General features: G+C 48.0%; 1 protein-coding gene across 1 annotated transcript in view; it reads left to right on the forward strand.

Moving 5' to 3' along the window:
- The window catches only part of LOC132396558 (dual specificity testis-specific protein kinase 2-like), a 122831-nt gene that overhangs the window by 51570 nt on the left and 50854 nt on the right, over positions 1 to 20407 (forward strand). Inside the window, exons 4-5 of the mRNA XM_059974200.1 lie at positions 7239 to 7385; positions 9569 to 9651. Coding sequence (XP_059830183.1) covers positions 7239 to 7385; positions 9569 to 9651 — 230 coding nt within the window. The remainder of the gene's footprint in view (positions 1 to 7238; positions 7386 to 9568; positions 9652 to 20407) is intronic.

Raw genomic sequence — 20407 nt, forward strand, 5'->3', positions numbered from 1 at the left:
ATAAGTATATGGACAGGAAAGGAATGGAGGGTTATGGGCTGAGTGTGGGCCAGTGGGACTAGGTGAGAGTAAGCGTTCGGCACGGACTAGAAGGGCCGAGATGGCTTGTTTCTGTGCTGTAATTGTTATATGGTTATATCAGCTGCGTGGAGTTCTCCAGCGCATTTTCAATCTGAGTCTCAGTCTGGAAATGGTCCCGACTGGGTGGAAAATATCATTGTGGTCCCAATACACAAGAAGGGCAGCTGAAAATCTTAAATGACTACCGTCCAGTGATCCTGACCTCACACAGCATGAAGACCCTAGAGAGGCTGGTGCTGGCTCACCTCTGACCCCTGGTCAGATCAGGCCTCGATCCCCTGCAGTTTGCTGACCGGGAGCACGTTGGAGTCGACGATGCTGTCATCTTCCTGCTGAACAGAGTCTGCTCCCACGTGGATAAGCTGGGCGGCACTGTGACGATCATGTCTTTTCATTTCTCAAGTCCTTCAATAACATACGGCCCTCACTGCCGGGGGAAAAGCTCCATTCAGTTCCATTGTATCCTGGATAATGACCACGTGACTGGCAGACCACAGTTCATTCAGCTTCAGGGCCGTGTGTCAGACATGGCTATAAGCAGCTCTGGGACCCCACAGAACACTGTATTGGCTTTCTTTCCAGTTTACCCTGTACACCTTGGACTTTAGGTACAACACTGAGTCACGTCATCTGCACAAATTCCCTGATGACTCAGCAACAGAGGGAGGGTGGGAGGATGAATACAGGGCCCTGGTGGAGGACTTTGTCAACTGGTGCGAGCTGAATCATCTGCAGCTCAGCATCAGTGAGACAAAGGAGACGGTGGTGGTCTTTAAGAAGACCAAACCTGCACTGCTCCCTGTTACCTTTGATGGTGAGGACGTGGACGTGGTGAGGACCTATAGGTACCTGGGGTGCACCAGGATGATAGACGAGTGGAGCATCAACACAGAGGCTGTGTACAAGAAGGGCCAGAGTCGCCTCTACTTCCTGAGGAGACTGAGGTCCTTTGGAGTGTGCAGGCCTCTCCTTCACGTGTTCTACCAGTCTGTTGTTGCCAGTACAATCTTCTATGTGGCAGTGTGCTAGGGCAATGTCATCAACATAGGTGATGTCAACAGGCCCATTAAACAGATTAGAAAGGCTGGCTCTGTTATAGGAGTCAAACTGCACACAATGGAGGGAAAGGACCCTACGGAAAATCCTGGCAATTCTGGACAACCTTTCTCACCCTCTGCATGGCATCTTGGCTGAAGAGAAGGGCACTTTTATGGACCAAGACAACCGTCCTGCTTCAAAGAGTGCTGAATGAGGTTATTCGTACCCTCAGCCATTAGGAAGGAAGGTCCAACTGTTGGTGAGTCAGTATCCTGGCAAAATCTACACCATGAAGTCAAAAGAACACTCTGAGCAACCTTGCGAATAGGTTATTGAAAAGCACAAGTCAGGAGATGGATGCTAGAAAATTTCCACGTCACTGAATATCCGTTGGAGTACGGTCAAGTCAATCATCAAGAAATGGAAAGAAATGGCTCAGCTGTAAATATGCCTAGAGCTGACCATCCTCAAAAAGCGAGTGACTGTGCAAGAAGGGGACCAGTGAGCGAGGCCACCAAGAGACCTATGACAACTCTGGAGGAGTTGCAAGCTTCAGTGGCTGAGATGGGAGAGACTCACATACAACAAACTGTTCCCCAGGTGCTTCACCAGTCATAGTTTTATATGACCATATAACCATATAATAATTACAGCACGAAAATAGGCCATCTCGGCCCTTTTAGTCCGTGCCAAACGCTTACTCTCACCTAATCCCATTGACCCGCACTCAGCCCACAATCCTCCATTCCTTTCCTGTCCATATACCTAACCAATTTTGCTTTAAATGACAAAATCGAACCTGCCTCTCCCACTTCTACTGGAAGCTCACTCCACACAGCTACCACTCTCTGAGTAAAGAAGATCCCCTTCGTGTTACCCCTAAACTTTTGCCCTTTAACTCTAAACTCATGTCCTCTTGTTTGAATCTCCCCTACTGTCAATGGAAAAAGCCTACCACGTCAACTCTATCTATCCCCCTCATAATTTTAAATTTAAATTTTAAATACCTCTATCTTTTACGGGAGAGTGGCAAAGAGAAAGCCACTGTTGAAAAAACTCACAAGAAATCTTGGCTAGAGTTTGCCAGGAGGCATGTGGGAGACTCTGCAGTCAGCTGGAAGAAGGTTCTATGGTCTGATGAAACCAAACATAGAAATCTACAGCATATTACAGGCCCTTTGGCCCACAATATTCGAAAAACTCCAGCCCTACAGGTCTCTTAAAAGACCCTAATGTATTTACCTCTACCACTGTCACTGGCATTCCATGCACCCGCCACTCTCTGTGTGAAAACCTTCCCTCTGACATCTCCTTAAAGGTTTCCAAGCACTTAAAACTATGCCCCCTTGTGTTAGCCTGGGAAAAAAGCCTCTGGCTATCCACACGATCAATGCCTCTCATCATCTTGTACACCTCTATCAGGTCACCTCTCATCCTCCATCACTCCAAGGAGAAAAGGCTGAGATCACTCGACCTATTCTCATAAAGAACACTCTCCAATCCAGGCAACATCTTGTAGATCTCCTCTGCACTCTCTCTATCCTTCCTGTAGTGATGTGACCAGAACTGAACACTGAAAATTGATCTTTTTGGCCATCAGACTAAACGCTATGTTTGGAGTAAACCAAACACCACACATCATCAAGCACAGCACCCCTACCGTGAAGCACGGTGGTGGCTGCATCCTGCTGTGGGGATGCTTCACTGAAACAGGTCCTGGAAGGCTTGTGAGGGTTGAGGGTAAAATGAACGCAGCAAAATACAGGGTAATTCTGGAGGAAAACGTGATGCAGTCTGCAAGAGAACTGCGACCTGGGAAAAGATTTGTTTTCCAGCAAGACAATGACCCCAAGCATAAAGCCAGAGCTACACCGGGATCGCATAAAAAAACAACAAAGTGAATGTCCTGGAGTGGCTAAGTCAGAGCCCAGACCTCAATCCAATTGAGAATTTGTGATTGAACTTCAAAAGGGCTGTTCACTCATGATCCCCATGCAAACTGACCGAGCTTGAGCAGTTTTGTAAAGACAGACTCAGGGCTGCAATTGCTGCCAAAGATGCATCTTCTAAATACTGACTTGAAGGGGAGTGAAGACTTATAATACCATTAAGACCATAAGATATAGGAGCAGAAGTAGGCCATTCAGCCCATTGAGTTTGCTCTGCCATTCAGTCATGGGCTGATCCAATTCCTCCAGTCATCACCACTCCCCTGCCTTCTCCCCATACCCTTTGATGCCCTGGCTAATCAACAACCTATCTATCTCTGCCTTAAATGCACCCCATGACTTGGCCACCACAGCCACTTGTGGCAACAAATTCCACAGATTTACCACCCTCTGACTAAAGTAATTTCTCCAAATCTCTGTTCTAAATAGGCGTCCTTCAACCCTGAAATCATGCCCTCTTGTCCTAGACTCCCCCTACCAAGGGAAATAACTTTGCCATATCTGATCTGTTCAGGCCTTTTAACATTCGGAATGTTTCTATGAGATCACCCCTCATTCTCCTGAACCCCAGGGAATACAGCCCAAGAGCTGCCAGATGTTACTCATACGGTAACCCGCTCATTCCTGGAATCATTCTCATGAATCTTCTCTGAACCCTCTCCAATGTCAGTATATCCTTTCTAAAATAAAGAGCCCAAAACTGCACAGAATACTCCAAGTGTTGTCTTGATTATGCAATCAATTATTTTGTGTTTTATATTTGTAATTAATTTAGACCAGTTTGTAGAGATCTGTTTTCACCTTGACAAAAAAGAGTCTTTCTCTGTTAACCAGTGTCAAAAAAGCCAAATTAAATCCACTGTGATTCAATGTTGCAAAACAGTAAAACATGAAAACTTCCAAGGGGGGGGGGGGGGGGCGTAAGTACTCTTTCTAGGCACTGTAAATATAAGCTATAATACCAGTTGACTGTAGAACAACAGGACCCTGCACCAATACATGGGGAAGGAGATGAAGAAGTCTGTGTCGATTTTGCAGGCAAGAGCCCTGGCATGGAGGTGGCACAGAACGAACATAAGTCCTGCCAGACACCTCTGCGGTCTCTTTCCATCCAGGTTATGTTTTCTGAACCAGTGTGGGGTGTTGCTATTGCCTTCTCTCTCTCTCTCTCTCTCCCCCCCCTCTGATCCTCTCCGCCCTCCCTCTCTTTCTCCTTTCACTCTCTCTCTCCCTCTCTCTGTCTCACCTCCCCCTCTCCCTCTTCGCCTCACTTTCTCTCTTTTTCTCCCCTCTCACTCTTTCTCACACCTCTCGCTCTCTCATTTTTTTCACAGAGAGTGTACATTGCGTTTCCAGGGTGGTGGTAGAGGTGGATACACTGGGGGCATTTAAAACTCTCTCAGATAGGCACATGGATGATAGAAAACTGAGAGTTATGTGGGAGGGAAGGGTTAGATTGACCTCAGAGCAGGTTAAAAGGCGTGCACAACATCGTGTGTTGAAGGGCTTGTTCTGTGTTCTATCCAGTTTCTCATGACATTCAGTCCAGCCAGTCCCAGTGACAACCTTGTGAGTCATTCTGCAAGTCCATTCAAGTTGAGTTTATTGATGTCTGCACAGATACAGTCAGGTACAGGTACCGGGAAAAACATGCCTGCAGCAACTTCACGGGCAGGTAGACACAAGATTATAAATTTCTCATAAACTGTGCATTAATTATATAGGACGGTGAAGAGAGCAGGGTAAATGTGGAAAAATAAGACACTAATGTCAAAAGAAACACAGTTGAGTCCACAGTCTTGCGAAAGGTGGACCGCAGTGTTCCGATGCCGAGGTAGGGTTACAATTGTACGGGTTGTTTCAAGAACCTGATGGTTACAGGAATATAGGCTGTTCCTGATCTGCTGGTGTGGGACTTCAGGTTCTGTACCTCCTGCTTCATAGTGGCAGAGAGAAGAGGCCAGGGCCCGGATAGTGGGCATCCTTGATGATAGATGCCACCTTCTTGGAGCAGAGCCTTCTGCAGATGCTGGCAGTGGTGGGGAGGAATGTGTACGTGAGGGACTGGGCTGTGTCCACTGCTCCCAGCAGCCTCTCACATTCGTGACCATTCTGATTGCTGTCCAGACCATAATGCAACCAGTCAACATACTTTCAATGATGAACTGTAGCAGTGTGTTAGGGCATTTATTTGATTATCTATATATCAAGCTATATATTTGTACGTTTATTATCTATCTATATATATTGAGATACAGAGAGGAATAGGCACTTCCAGCCCAACAAGCCTCACTGCCCAGTGACTCTCCTGTTTAACCCTTGCCTAATAACAGGACAATTACAATGACCAATTAGCCAACCAACCGGTATGTCTTTGGACTATGGGAGAAAACTGGAGCACCCGGAGGAAACCCACACGGTCATGGGCAGGACATACAGACAGTGTTGGAACTGAACTCTGATGCGTCCAGAGCTAATGCCATTGTGCCAACTGCTACGCTACCATGCCCTGTTTGGTGACTTGCCAAATCACCTTAAGCTTCAGAGAAAGTAGAGGTGCTGACATGCGCTTTTCATGATTGTCCAGGACAGGTCATCCCAGATGTTAACATCCAGGAATCTGAAGCTGCTGACTCTCCCCACCTCTCCACTGAGAACAGGAATTTGGTCTCCCGACTTCCCCTCTCTGAAGTTAATGATTAACTCCTTGGTTTTGCTGACGATGAGTTGTTATTGTGGCATCACTCAACCAGGTGTCCTACCTCACTCCGGTATGCTGACCCATCCTCACCTGTGATTCGGCCTAAACAGTGGTGTCGTCGGTGAATTTGTAGATGGTGTTGGAGATGTGCTCAGCCACTTGGCCATGGGTGTACAGGGAGCAGAGCAGAGGACTAAGCACGCAGCTCGGAGTGTAGCTGTGCTGATGGTCAGTGGGGAGGAGATGTTGTTCCTGATCTGTATGGATTGAGGTCCGTCAATGGGGAAATCAAGGATCCAGGTGCAGAGGCCCAGGTCTTGGGGACTGGAGATGAAGTTGGGATGGAGCAGTTGTGTTGAACATTGAGTTGTCATCAAAGAACAGCAGCCTAATGCACACTTCAGTTGTCAGGTGGTCCAGAGCAGAGTGGAGAGTCAGTGAGATTGTATCTGCTGTTGACCTGTTGTGGTGGTAGGCAGAATTAGAATCAGGTTTAATTTCACTGGCATACAGTCTGTATACATACATACAGTACTGTGCAGAAGTGTTAGCCACCCCAGATACATATATGTGCCTGAGACTTTTGCACAGTGCTGTACATACTTACAGTATAAATATTATATTGTACGTAATAAGCAGTGCAAAGGGAAAAAATAGTGAGGTAGTGTGCGTGGATTCACTGTCCATTCAGAAATGTGATGGCGGAGAGGAAGGTGTTGAACGTGGGTCCCCGGGCTCCTGTACCTCCTGACCGTAGCAATGAGAAGACATCACGTCCATGGTGACCGGCTTCTTAATGATGGATGCAGGCTTTTTGAGACGTCACCTCTTGCCCCAACGATGTGGATGGGCCCAAGTGGAAGTGGAGTAATGCTGGAGGAACTCAGCAATTCAGGCAGCATCTCTGGAGGGGAATAAGCCCAGGTTATCTCTGAAGCAGATCTGATTCACGCCAAAACCAACCCCTCGAAGCACTTCATTGGATGGTCAGTGGGGAGGAGATGTTGTTCCTGATCCGTATGGATTGAGGTCCGTCAATGGGGAAATCAAGATGCATTTTCAGAGACCCAGGTCTTGGAGCTTGCTGATGAGTTTGGAGGGAAAGATTGCTGAAAGTCAGGATATACTAAATCACTAAACCCTTTCCTTTTTTGCATCCATACCAGATTACTGATATCCTTCTTGCTCCTTTCTGCTCCCCACTCCTCCAACCCCTTCTCCCCCTCTTCCTGGCAGTGGTGACTGGGCAGATGTGGCTCGTCAGCCGAGGTTGGCAGCTCACCTAGGAGAAGGAAAACTCTGATCTCAAACCTACGCTGCCTTGTGATGGGGGAGGCTTCAGGAGTGAACCCCGAGGAACTTGTGCATATGACAGTAGACCTGGAGTTTGACATTGATTCTATCTGTGGGATGCTTTTGGACATGACCGAACAATGTTCACTAACTTGTGTTTGTTCTGTGTATTTCAGTACATTAACGGAGGAAGCCTGGAGCAGGTTCTGGGCAGCAAGGAGCATCTGCCCTGGTTGGTCCGAATCAGGTTGGCACTGGACATTGCAAAGGGCCTCTGCTACCTGCATTCCAAGGGAATCTTCCATCGGGACCTTACATCCAAGGTATGGAAACCTAAGCTTCATTAGAGTGTGCAATGTATGACCACGGTAGTATAGTGCTTAGTGTAACACTACTACAGTGCCAGTGGTCGGTTCCTGGTGCTGTCTCTGAGGAGTTTCTACGTTCTCTCCATGAAAACATGGTGTTCCTACACTTGCTCTGATTTTCTCCCACATTCCAAAGACTTGGGTTATGGTTAGTAAGTTGTGGGCATGCTAAGTTGGTGCTGGAAGACAGATGAAGCTATTCTTTCTGAAAACTGGCACAATGGCTCAATGCGTAGAGCCACTTCTTCCCTGCTTTAGAGGCTTGGGTTCAGTCCTGACCTAGGGTGCTGTCCATGTGGAGTTTGCACGCCCTCCCTGTGACCGCATTAGGTTTCCTCCTGCGTCCCAATAACGTGCGGGTTGGTGGGCTAATTCGCCACCGGGAATCATCCTGAGTGTGCGATTGAGTTGATGGGAATGTGGAGAGAAACTAGAGATTAAAGATTAGTTTTTTTTAAATTTAGAAATACAGCACAGCAACAGACAGAGGGATTTAGTTTACTTGGATGGTGTTTGGTACAGACACAGAGAGGATCGTTCTTGTGTTGCACGTTATTTATTTATTTCGTTAGCGATTCAGTGTGGAACGGGCCCTTCAGACCCAGTGAGCTGCACCGCACCGCAGCCCACTGATTGTATGCACGGCCTCATCACAGGACAGTTTACAATGACCAATTAAAGTACGTCTTTGGACTGTGAGACACATGGGAAGAAAGTACAAACTTCCTTGCAGAGGGTGCTGAAATTGTACTCTGAACTCCGATGCTCCAAGCTGTAACCCTAATGCACTAGCCAGTACCCTACCGTGGTGCTCCTTTTCTGTGTTCTGTCCTCCCTCCTCTGCTCAAGTCTGTTGATGACACCAACTCTGATGGGTGTTGGATTTGTGGAAGCAGACTCACTGCGAGCTGGACTTAACTTTCATTTCCCAGACCTTGCTGGCGGGACAGGCAGACATTGCCTCTCCCTCTTGGCCCTGAGGAGTGTTGGACAGCTGGGTGTACGTCACCCAGTTTATGCTGCCGTGGAATATTTAAGGTTGCTTAATGTCACTCCCAGTGCACATGTGTGAAAGAGAATGAAATAGTCATTACTCCAGATCCAATGCAGCACAAAAAACATACAATACGATAAAGAAGATGATAATAATAAAAAAATAATAAATATGAACACAGCAGATACTTATGCATGTAGATTGATTATAAGTCCAGAAAGTGACACTAGGTACAGGAGTGTCTGTACATACGGTGACTGACCGGGAATGATAAAGTAGTGGTTGTTCGGGAGTTGAGGGGTGGGTTATTGGGGAAAGCAACTGTTTGAGGCTGGTGGTCCTGATGTGGATGCGGTGTAGCCTCCTCCCTGATGGGAGTGGGACAAACGGTCCATGAGCAGGGTAGTGGGGAGCTTCCATGATGCCAATGAGAAAGGACAGGGATGGGCAGATGGTGGATTCCCAGCACAAAGCAAGAAGGTGTTGCTCATGAACTGTTGCAGTGTTCCCCTTCCAACTGACGGTCAGATGGTCCATCCAGTCAGACGGACTCCTGCATGCCTGCCTGGCGATTATAGACATTTCCATGTCTTGTTTACAAATGTCATGACATGCACTCAGCAGCCACTTTAATTGGGTACAGGAGTGGAAGCCGCTTCTGCTGCTGTAGCACCCCACCCCCCCACTTCAAGATTTGACGTGTTGTACGTTCAATGAAGCTCTTCTGCACACTACTGTTGTAACTCATGGTTATTTGAGTTACTGTTACCTTCCTGACAGCTTGGCCCACAAAACTTCCAGCAGCTGGACGATTTTTTTGTTCATCGCACCATTCCCTGTGAACTCTAGAGACTTATACGTGCAAATCCCAGGAGATCAGCAGATACTGAGATACTCCAACCACCCCATCTGGCACCAACAAGCATTCCATGGTCAAAGGCACTTAGTTACATTCCTTCCGCATTCTGATCATCAACTGACCCTCAGATCTGCATGCTTTTATGCACTGTGTTGCTGCCACGTGATTGGCTGATTGGACATTTGTTTTAATGAGATGTACAGGTGGACTTAATGAAGTGACGACTGACTGTATGTCAGTGATAATAAACTTTCTCTTTGTGTAATGTTAACCCTTTCCTTCCAGAACTGCCTGGTAAAGTGCGAGGAGAAGTCCTACACTGCTGTGGTGGGAGACTTTGGGCTTTCTGAGAAGATTCCAAACTACAGGTGAGTGAAAATTCTACCACTTAAAGAGGCTATATTTCTGTTTATGCAAAGGTCAAGGCACATATATACAGCTAGGATGGACATTATTTATTTGAATTTCCAGAAGGCGTTCGATAAGGTGCCACATGAAAGGCTTATCTGTAAGTTAAGGATGCTCAGACTTCTGCACAGTACTGTATTGTCAACATGGAGTGGAGAGAGAGTCTGTATATCTAGCGGGAGCAAAATATGTTGGGAATGGTGAAGGGTGGAGCTCTGTGGGAGGGCTCTGGGACAGGTGGCAGAGAAGGAGCGCCAGGGTTGGGGGGCGATGGCGTGGGTGCAGACATACCCTGTCCTGAGACACCAGGCAAGGTCATTTGATTCTAAACAATTGGTTTATTCATCATTACATACTGTCTCTCTGGTGCTTCCCGCTCCCTCCCCTTTTCCCAACCATGATTCCCCTCTCCCTGTCCCCTTCCTGCTCTCAGTCCACAATCGAGACCTGTATCAGAATCAGGTTTATCTATCCTTCATAAAATTCTCTGGACTCTGGGCAGCTCTTGGCAGATTGGAAGATGGTGGATGTCACCCCGCTGTTCAAAAAAAAGATGGAGGCAAAAAGCAGGTACCTATAGGCCAATTAGTTTAACATCTGTAGTTCAGAAAGTGCTTGAAGCTATCTTTAAAGAAGAAATAGCAAGGCATCTGGTAAGAACTGGATTCATCAGGCAGATGCAGCATGGATTCAGTAAAGTCGGGTCCTGTTTGACAAACTTACTGGAGTTCTTTGAGGATATAACGAGCACAGTGGATAGAGGGGATCAGATAAACATTATTTATTTGAATTTCCAGAAGGCGTTCGATAAGGTGCCACATGAAAGGCTTATCAGTAAGTTAAGGATGCATAGAGTTGGGGTGATGTATTAGCATGGATAGAGGATTGGTTACCTAATAGAAAGCAGAGAGTTGGGATACATGGGTGTTACTCTGGTTGGCAATCAGTGGTGAGCGGTGTGCCACAGGGGTCGATGCTGGGCCCACAACTGTTCACGATATACACTAACAATTTGCAAGAAGGGACCGACTGTAGTGTATCTAAGTTTGCTGATGACACTAAATTGAGTGGAAAAGCAAGTTGTGTAGAGGATGCGGAGAGTCTGCAAACAGATATAGAGAGGTTAAGTGAGTGGGCAAAGGTCTGGTAGATGAAGTACAATGTTGGTAAATATAAGGTCATCCACTTTGGAAGGAAAAACGGAAGATTAAATTATTATTTAAATGGTTAAAAAAATTGCTGCATGCTGTTGTGCAGAGGGACTTGGGAGCTCTTGTGCATGAATCACAAAAGGTTGGTTTGCAGGTGCAGCAGGCTATCAAGAAGGCAAATGGAATGTTGGCCTTCATTGCTAGAGGGATTGGATTTAAGAGCAGGGAGGTTATTGCTGCAACTGTACAGGGTACCGGTGAGGCCACACCTGCATGCAGTTCTGGTCTCCTTACTTGAAGAAGGATATACTGGCTTTGGAGGCAGTGCAGAGGAGGTTCACCAGGTTGATTCCAGAGATGAGGGAGTTAGACTATGAGGAGAGATTGAGTTGCCTGGGACTCTACTCGTTGGAATTCAAAAGATTGAAAGGAGATCTTATGAAAACATATAAACTAATGAAAGAGATAAATTAGGTAGAGGCAGGAAAATAACTTCCGCTGGTCGGTGAGACAAGAACTACAGGACATAGCCTAAAGATTTGAGTGAGTAAATTTAGGACAGAGATGAGCTTTTCCCAGAGTGGTGAACGTGTGGAATTCTCTGCCCAATGAAGCAGTGGAGGCTGCCTCAGTAAATATATTTAAGACAAGGTTGGACAGATTTTTGCATAGTTGAGGAATTAAGGGTTATGGGGAAAAGGCAGGTAGGTGGAGATGAGTCCATGGCCAGATCAGCCATGATCTTATTGAAAGGCGGAGCAAGCTTGACAGGCCAGATGGCCGACTCCTGCTCCTATTTCTTATGTTCTTATGTCATGAAATTTGTTTTCTTATGGCAGCAGTACAGTGCAATACATAATCTTAATGCAGTACTGTGCAAAAGTCTTAGTTACCCTCGCTGTATACATGTGCCTGATACCTTTGCACAGTATTCAGTATTCTATATAATGTTTGTTTTTACTTCTGATTTTTAATTTTGTTTCATATTTTTTGTCACTATTTCGATCTATCGTCACAATCTATGTAAAGCACTTTGAGCCAGCATCTTAATGTGTGAAAGGTGCTATATAAATGAAATTGTTATTATTGTTATTTTTATTTCTGCTCAGCTCAAGCAGATAAAACCTGAGGTATGAGCACAGCCAGTGATACTCATTTCTCAATTGCTGGGAACCTTTGGACTATTCTAGTGGTGTTTAGTATTGTGGCTTTCTAGAGATTTACATAGATATTGCTGTGAGGCCTAATTGTTTAATGCTATTGTGTAGTGACTTTGGGATGAAACCTGTTGTAGATATTACTACTGGGACAATGTATACCCTGTTCGTGTTAATGTTGTAGCTATAAATCCTTCAGTTCCCTCTCAGAATGCCTTGAAGTACTTCACAAACTTACAAGCAGCCAGCTTCCAGTTCATGGAGGAAAATTCTCGATTTACAAATAGGTCTGTGGGATCTAATAAATCTCCCTGGGTGCTTCTGATGCCTCAGTTAAAGCTGGCACTTCCATAGTTCGGACAGCGTCTGTGGAAGGAGAAACGGCTAACGAGAACAAGGATGTGACCAGGATTTGGGGACCTGAGTTATAGGGAAAGGTTGAATAGGTTAGGATTTTATTCCCTGGAGTGTAGGAGATTGAGGGGAGATTTGATAGAGGTACAATGGTGCTAGGAAGTTTGTGAATGCTGTAAAATTTTCTGTTTCTGCAAAAATATGACCAAGGGTGTGATCAGATCTTCACATATGTCCTAAAGCTAGATAATGAGAACCTAATTAAATAAATAACACAAAAAATGATAGTTGTTCATTTATTTATTGAGGAAAAATTGATCCAATGTTACTTGTAGTGTGCTTCTTGGAAGAATTGTGTGAACCTCTGGGGTAATGCTTACTCCAAAAGCTATTTGGAGTCGGGTGTTCCAATCAATGAGATGAGATTGGAGGTGTGGGTTGTAGATGTGCCCTGCCCTATAAAAAAGGCACACAAAGTCAAGATACTGACAGAGCCTGCTCTTCTCAAGAATGTGCACCGTGCCTCGATCAAAACAATTCTCAGAGGACCTTCGAAGAAGAATAGTAGAGATGCATGAAGCTGGAAAAGGCTACAAAAGCATTTCTAAAGATAGAGTATTTATCAGTCTACAGTAAGAGAAACTGTCTAGAAATGGAGGGAACTCAGTACTGTTGCTACTCTCTCTAAAAGTGGGCATCCTGCAAAGATCACACCAACAGCACAACATGCAATGCTGAGGGAGGTGAGAAAGAACCCAAGGGTAACAACAAAATACCTGCAGAAATCTCTAGAACTTTGCTAAAGTCTCTGTTCATGTGTCAGCTATAAGAAAAACACTGAACAAGAATGGTGTTCATGGAAGGACGTTATGGAGGAAACCACTGTCCTCCAAGAAAAAGATTACTCCATGTCTCAAGTTTGCAAAAGACCACCTGATGTTCTACAACACTCCTGGGATAATGTTCTGTGGACAGATGAGACAAAAGTTTGGCAGAAGTGCACATCGCTATGTTTGAAGAAAAAAATGCATTCCAAAACCTCAACCCAACTGTGAAGCACAGTGGAAGGAGCATCCTGGTTTGGGGCAGCTTTGCTGCCTCAGGTCCTGGTCAGCTTGCAATTGTTGAGGGAGCAATGAATTCAAAATTGTATGAAGACATTTTACAGGAGAATGTAAGGGTAGCAGTCTGTCACCTGAAGCTCAATAGAAGATGGATAATACAATAAGACAATGACCCAAAAGACAAGAGTAAATTTACAACAGAATGGTTTTAAAAAAAAAGAAAATTCATTCTTTAGAATGGCCAAGTCAAAGTCCTGACTTTAATCCTATAGAAATGTTGTGGTAAGACCTGAAGCAAGCTGTTCATGCAAAGAAGCCCACTAACATCCCAGAGTTGAAGCAGTTTTGTAAAGAGGAATGGCCTAAATTTCCTTCAAGCCAATGTGCAGTACCGATCAACAGTTACGGGAAATGTTTGGTTGAAGTTATTGTTGTACAAGGTGGTCAAACCAGTTACTAAAAGCAAAGGTTCACATACGTTTTCCAACAAATAGATGTGGGTTTCATTTCAACATTTAAGAGAAATTCAGGTAAGTACATGGATGGGAGGGATATGGAGGGCTGTGGTCCAGGTGCAGGTCAATCAGGCTAGGCAGAATATTAGTTTGGCATGGACTAGATGGGCTGAAGGGCCTGTTTCTTTGCTGCAGTGCCCTATGATACTGTGTTTCAGGTCAAAGATCCTCTGTCAGGACTGGGAGAGAGAGATGGTTGTTGAGAAGATGGTGGAAAGGATAAAGTACGAGCAGGATCAGTCAAGGGATGTACGTAAGATTTGCAGACTCAGCCAATATTCAGTGGCTCCTCCCTGTTTTCCCTTGAGAAGGTGAAGGTTAGCTGTGTTAGGAATTGAATTGTAGAACACTACAGCAGTGAAGCAGGACTTTTGGCCCATCTATTCAGTGCCTACCTGGTCTTCTGCCTTGTCCCATCTATCTACACCTATAGTTCACAATACCACTTCCATCCATGTGTGCATCCAAACTTCCCTTAAGTATTATGCCTCAACTTGTATCTGAGCTCTTCTCAACCGCTACTGCCCTTGAGGTGCGCTTTCTGCTTAAGATGCTGTTGGGTTACGGTGCTCCAGGATTTTGACGCAGTGACAGTGAAGGAGCAGGGCTAAATTTCCAAGTCAGGAAGGTGTGTGGCCCAGAGGGAACTTACAGGGGGTGGTGTTCCCTCTGTTTTTGTTGCCCTTTTCCTTCCAGCTGGTGGAGATGGTGGGTCGGGAAGGTGCGGGTGGAGATGGTGGGTCGGGAAGGTGCTGGTGGAGGTGGTGGGTCGGGAAGGTGCTGGTGGAGATGGTGTGTTGGGAAGGTGCTGGTGGAGGTGGTGTGTTGGGAAGGTGCTGGTGGAGGTGGTGTGTTGGGAAGGTGCTGGTGGAGGTGGTGGGTCGGGAAGGTGCTGGTGGAGATGGTGTTTTGGGAAGGTGCTGGTGGAGATGGTGGGTCGGGAAGGTGCTGGTGGAGGTGGTGGGTCGGGAAGATGCCGGTGGAGATGGTGGGTCGGGAAGGTGCTGGTGGAGATGGTGGGTCGGGAAGGTGCTGGTGGAGGTGGTGTGTTGGGAAGGTGCTGGTGGGGGTGATAGGTTGAGAAAGTGCTGGTGGAGGTGGTGGGTCGGGAAGGTGCTGGTGGAGATGGTGGGTCGGGAAGGTGCTGGTGGAGATGGTGGGTTGGGAAGGTGCTGGTGGAGGTGGTGTGTTGGGAAGGTGCTGGTGGAGATGGTGGGTCAGGAAGGTGCTGGTGGAGATGGTGGGTCGGGAAGGTGCTGGTGGAGGTGGTGTGTTGGGAAGGTGCTGGTGAAGTTGGTGGGTTGGGAAGGTGCTGGTGGGGGTGATGGGTCGGGAAGGTGCTGGTGGAGATGGTGGGTCGGGAAGGTGCTGGTGGAGATGGTGGGTCGGGAAGGTGCTGGTGGAGGTGGTGTGTTGGGAAGGTGCTGGTGGGGGTGATGGGTTGGGAAGGTGCTGGTGGAGGTGGTGTGTTGGGAAGGTGCTGGTGGGGGTGATGGGTTGGGAAGGTGCTGGTGGAGGTGGTGGGTCGGGAAGTGCTGGTGGGGGTGATGGGTTGGGAAGGTGCTGGTGGAGGTGGTGGGTCAGGAAGGTGCTGGAGGAGACGGTGGGTCGGGAAGGTGCTGGTGGGGGTGATGGGTTGGGAAGGTGCTGGTGGAGGTGGTGGGTTGAGAAGGCAGAAAGGTTAGTACCTTGGTCAGCACAAACATTGCGGGTTGAAGGGCTGTTCTTGTGCTGTGCCGTCCAATGTCCTTCAGATTCGGTGTCAGATGAATTTATTTATCCCGTGTACATTGCAACATTGAGTGAAATGTGTTATTTGTATTAACAACCAACACAACCTAAGGATGTGCCGGGGGCAGCCCGCAAGCGTTGTCTCATATTTCAGCGCCAGGGTAACATGCCCACAATGCTCAGCAGGGTAACGCAAACGATAACAAGCATAACAGCAACAGTAACGCAAGCCCCTTTCCCACCCACTCACACAGACAGTCCACAATCCATTATACTGACTCCTCCCAATTTTGATAGATGGACCATAGGAAGCATCCTGTCTGGATGCATCACTGTACGAGATGATAACTGCACTGCTTGTGACCACAAGAAACTGTAGAGAGTTGTGTACATAGATCATGGATAACAGCCTCTCCTCCGTGGACTCTGCACTTCTTGCTACCTTGGTAAAGCAGCCCAGCAGAATCAGAGACCCCACCTGCCACCGACAGTCTCTCCTCTCCCCCGTCCCATTGGAGACCCCGCCTGCCACCGACAGTCTCTCCTCTCCCCCGTCCCATTGGAGACCCCGCCTGCCACCGACAGTCTCTCCTCTCCCCCATCCCACTGGAGACCCCGTCTGCCACCGACAGTCTCTCCTCTCCCCCGTCCCATTGGAGACCCCGTCTGCCACCAACAGTCTCTCCTCCCCCGTCCCAATGGAGACCCCGCCTGCCACCGACAGTCTCCCCTCTCCCCATCCCATTGGAGACCCCGCCTGCCACCGACAGTCTCTCCTCTCCCCCGTCCCATTGGAGACCCCACCTGCCACCGACAGTCTCTCCTCTCCCCCGTCCCATTGGAGACCCCGCCTGCCACCGACAGTCTCTCCTCTCCCCCATCCCATTGGAGACCCCGTCTGCCACAGACAGTCTCTCCTCTCCCCCATCCCACTGGAGACCCCGCCTGCCACCGACAGTCTCTCCTCTCCCCCATCCCATTGGAGACCCCGTCTGCCACCGACAGTCTCTCCTCCCCCATCCCATTGGAGACCGCGTCTGCCACCGACAGTCTCCCCTCTCCCCCGTCCCATTGGAGACCTCGTCTGCCACCGACAGTCTCTCCTCCCCCGTCCCTTTGGAGGCCCCGTCTGCCACCGACAGTCTCTCCTCCCCCATCCCATTGGAGACCGCGTCTGCCACCGACAGTCTCTCCTCTCCCCCATCCCATTGGAGACCCCGTCTGCCACCGACAGTCTCTCCTCTCCCCCATCCCATTGGAGACCCCGTCTGCCACAGACAGTCTCTCCTCTCCCCCGTCCCACTGGAGACCCCGCCTTCCACCGACAGTCTCTCCTCTCCCCCGTCCCATTGGAGACCCCGCCTTCCACCGACAGTCTCTCCTCTCCCCCGTCCCATTGGAGACCCCGTCTGCCACCGACAGTCTCTCCTCCCCCATCCCATTTGGAGACCCCGTCTGCCACCGACAGTCTCTCCTCCCCCATCCCACTGGAGACCCCGTCTGCTACGGACAGTCTCTCCTCTCCCCCATCCCATTGGAGACCCCGCCTGCCACCGACAGTCTCTCCTCTCTCCCATCCCATTGGAGACCCCGCCTGCCACCGACAGTCTCTCCTCTCCCCCATCCCATTGGAGACCCCGTCTGCCACCGACAGTCTCTCCTCCCCCATCCCACTGGAGACCCCGTCTGCCACCGACAGTCTCTCCTCTCCCCCATCCCATTGGAGACCCCGCCTGCCACCGACAGTCTCTCCTCTCCCCCATCCCATTGGAGACCCCGTCTGCCACCGACAGTCTCTCCTCTCCCCCGTCCCATTGGAGACCCCGTCTGCCACCGACAGTCTCTCCTCTCCCCCATCCCATTGGAGACCCCGCCTGCCACCGACAGTCTCTCCTCTCCCCCATCCCATTGGAGACCCCGCCTGCCACCGACAGTCTCTCCTCTTGCACCCAATTGTCGACCTGTACTGCACGTTACCTGTAGATGTCAAACTTCAATTTTATTTTAAGACACAGCACGGTAACAGTGAACTCATTCCACGTTGTGACCAGTTAACCTTCCAACCAGTCGGCCTCTGGGATGTGGGAGGAAACTGGAGCACCTGGAGGAAGGCCAGGTGAAAACGGGGCGAGCATACACACTCCTTACAGGCAGTGGCAGGAGCTGAACCTGGGTCACTGGTGCTAAAAGGCTTTGTGCTAACGGCTACATTGCTGTGCTGCCCCCTCTGCATTCTTTCTGTTACTGTTTTACCCCTGTTCTGAGTTGTTGTGTTTGAATAGTGTTCAAGACAACTACCTCGCTACATGTGGTTGTAATAAACTAATTTACCATTTGGGTCAGCATGGATGAGTTGGGCTGAAGGGCCAGTTTCTGTGCTGTGTGTCTCTATAGCTCTATGAATAGAAACCAGTCAGCAAAATGCGACCAACTCTTCCGCTCTCTTCTCCTTTTCTGGAGTGAGCCGGAAATCAGACAGTTTCTTATGTGCCCTCAAAATTGTGAGCTAATCTGTGGAAAGCATCTTGTCAAAGTCTAAGAATTCTTTTTTTAAAATTTTGAGGAAGGAACATAGCCACAGATAGTGCCACTCAACAGGACTTAAAGAGATTAGCTTTATTTGTCACATGTGGGTCGGAAGGACAGATTATTATCTGACTGGTGATGGATTAGATGGGGGAGGTGCACCGAGACCTGGTGTCTTTGCACACCAGTCGTTGGAAACAAGTACGCAGGTGCAGCAGAAAGTTAGGAAGGCTACTGGTATGATGACCTTCATTGCAAGGGGAATTGAGTACAGGTGTAAGGAAGTCCAGCTGCCACTTCCCAAACACCTGGTTGAAGATTAATTCAAGATTATTTATTGTTAGCAACGTAAATGAGAATGAAATGATTGTTACTCTGGATCTAATGCAGCATAAACAAGTGTAATTAGCATGAAAACACAATAGATATAAATATAAAAGCAATCCTATAAAACACAATATACAAGTAACTGCTGTGTGCATAAACTGCTTAAATGCACATGAAGTTGGGAGAATCTGCAGATGCTGGAACTCCACAGCAACACGCACAAAGAGCTGGAGGAACTCAGCAGGCCAGGCAGCATCTCTGAAAATGAATAAACAGTCGACATTTTGGGTTGAAACTGTTCATCTGGACTCTTGTTCTGATGAAAGGTCTTGGCCCAAAACGTTGATTATATACTCTTTCCATAGATGACTGCCTGGCCTGCTGAGTTCCCACAGCATTTTGTGTGTGTTTATTATAAAAAGAGTGTTTCAGAGAGATTATAGAGAGATGATGTTATGGTGTGTGGAGCCCCTCCCTCCCAGCCCTGGAGACCTGGGTTCTGTGCTGTCTGTGTGGAGTCTGCACCACCTCCCTGTCACCATGTCTGCCCCGTTTCTGAGCTGTAGAACTCCGTGGAACGCTGAGAACCTGAGCCTTCATGCGGTTATGAATGTCCAAAGAATGGGGTGGACCTCGACAAATTGCCTCACGTGGTCAGATCAACAGTAGGACTGTCCTTGGACCACGTCAGGCAGAGAGGATCAGATTCTGCTTTATTATCACTGACGTATGCCCTGAATTTTTTTGTCTTGTGGCAGCCATACAGTGCAATACATAAAGAATTATACAAGTTACAGTAGAATATGTATAAAAATGAAGTGCAAAAAGGGGGCAAAATTGTGAGGTAGCGTTCAATAGGTAGATTTAATGTCAGAGAAATGTATACAATAGACATCCTGAAATTCTTTTTCTTCGCAAACATCCACAAAAACAGAGGAGTGTCCCAAGGAATGAATGACAGTTAAATGTTAGAACCCCAAAGCCCCCCCCCAGCTCACCCCTCCCACGCACAAGCGGCAGCAAGGCAACAATCCTCCTTCCCCCCCAACAAAAAACCATCAGCGCCCCCCCCCACCGAGCACTCAAGCGTGGGGCAAAGCACCAAGGTAGTGTTCATGGACCATTCAGAAATCTGATGGTGGAGGGGAAGAAGCCATTCCTGAATCATTGCGTGTGGCTCCTGTTACTCCTCCCTGATGGTAGTAATGAGAAGAGAGTTCACTCTGTCTTTATCTTTAGAGGGCATAGCCTTTCTGCTGAGAGTCCTTAATGATGGATTCTGTCTTCTTGAGCAACGTCCAGTGGCCATGGTGTAGCTGGCTGAGTTTACAACTTCTCCTTGGCAGAGGAACCATGTGTTGTTACTGGGGTTGAGAGACGAGTTCAGCCTTGGTGTATGGTAGGGGAACAGAGGAAGTGGGGTAGACTGGGTTGGTAAGGAGGCTTGTCTGGATCAGAGCTGGGGGGGGTTAGGTAGGAGGGCTGGAAGGTTAAACAAGTCAAAGGTTTCCATTGTGGGGAGGGTGGGGAATCATTCCCACTGCCTCGCAGAGCACCCAGGGGATCTACACAATCACACCGTCATCACCATGTGCCGTGTCGTATGACGTGGGTGATCATTGTCTCATGACCATGATTGTTCTTGGCAAATTTTTCTACAGAAGTGGTTTGCCATTGCCTTCTGGGCAGTGTCTTTCCAAGATGGGTGACCCTAACCAAGATCAATACTCTTCAGGGATTGACTGCCTGGTGTCAGTGGTCATTTAACCAGGACTTGTGATCTGCACCGACTGCTCATACGACCATCCACCACCTGCTCCCGTGGTTTCATGTGACCCTGATCGGGAGGCTGAGCAGCTACTACACCTTGCCCAAGGGTGATCCTCGGGCT

The sequence above is a fragment of the Hypanus sabinus genome, chromosome 7, assembly GCF_030144855.1.
Source record: "Hypanus sabinus isolate sHypSab1 chromosome 7, sHypSab1.hap1, whole genome shotgun sequence".
Lineage (NCBI taxonomy): Eukaryota > Metazoa > Chordata > Chondrichthyes > Myliobatiformes > Dasyatidae > Hypanus > Hypanus sabinus.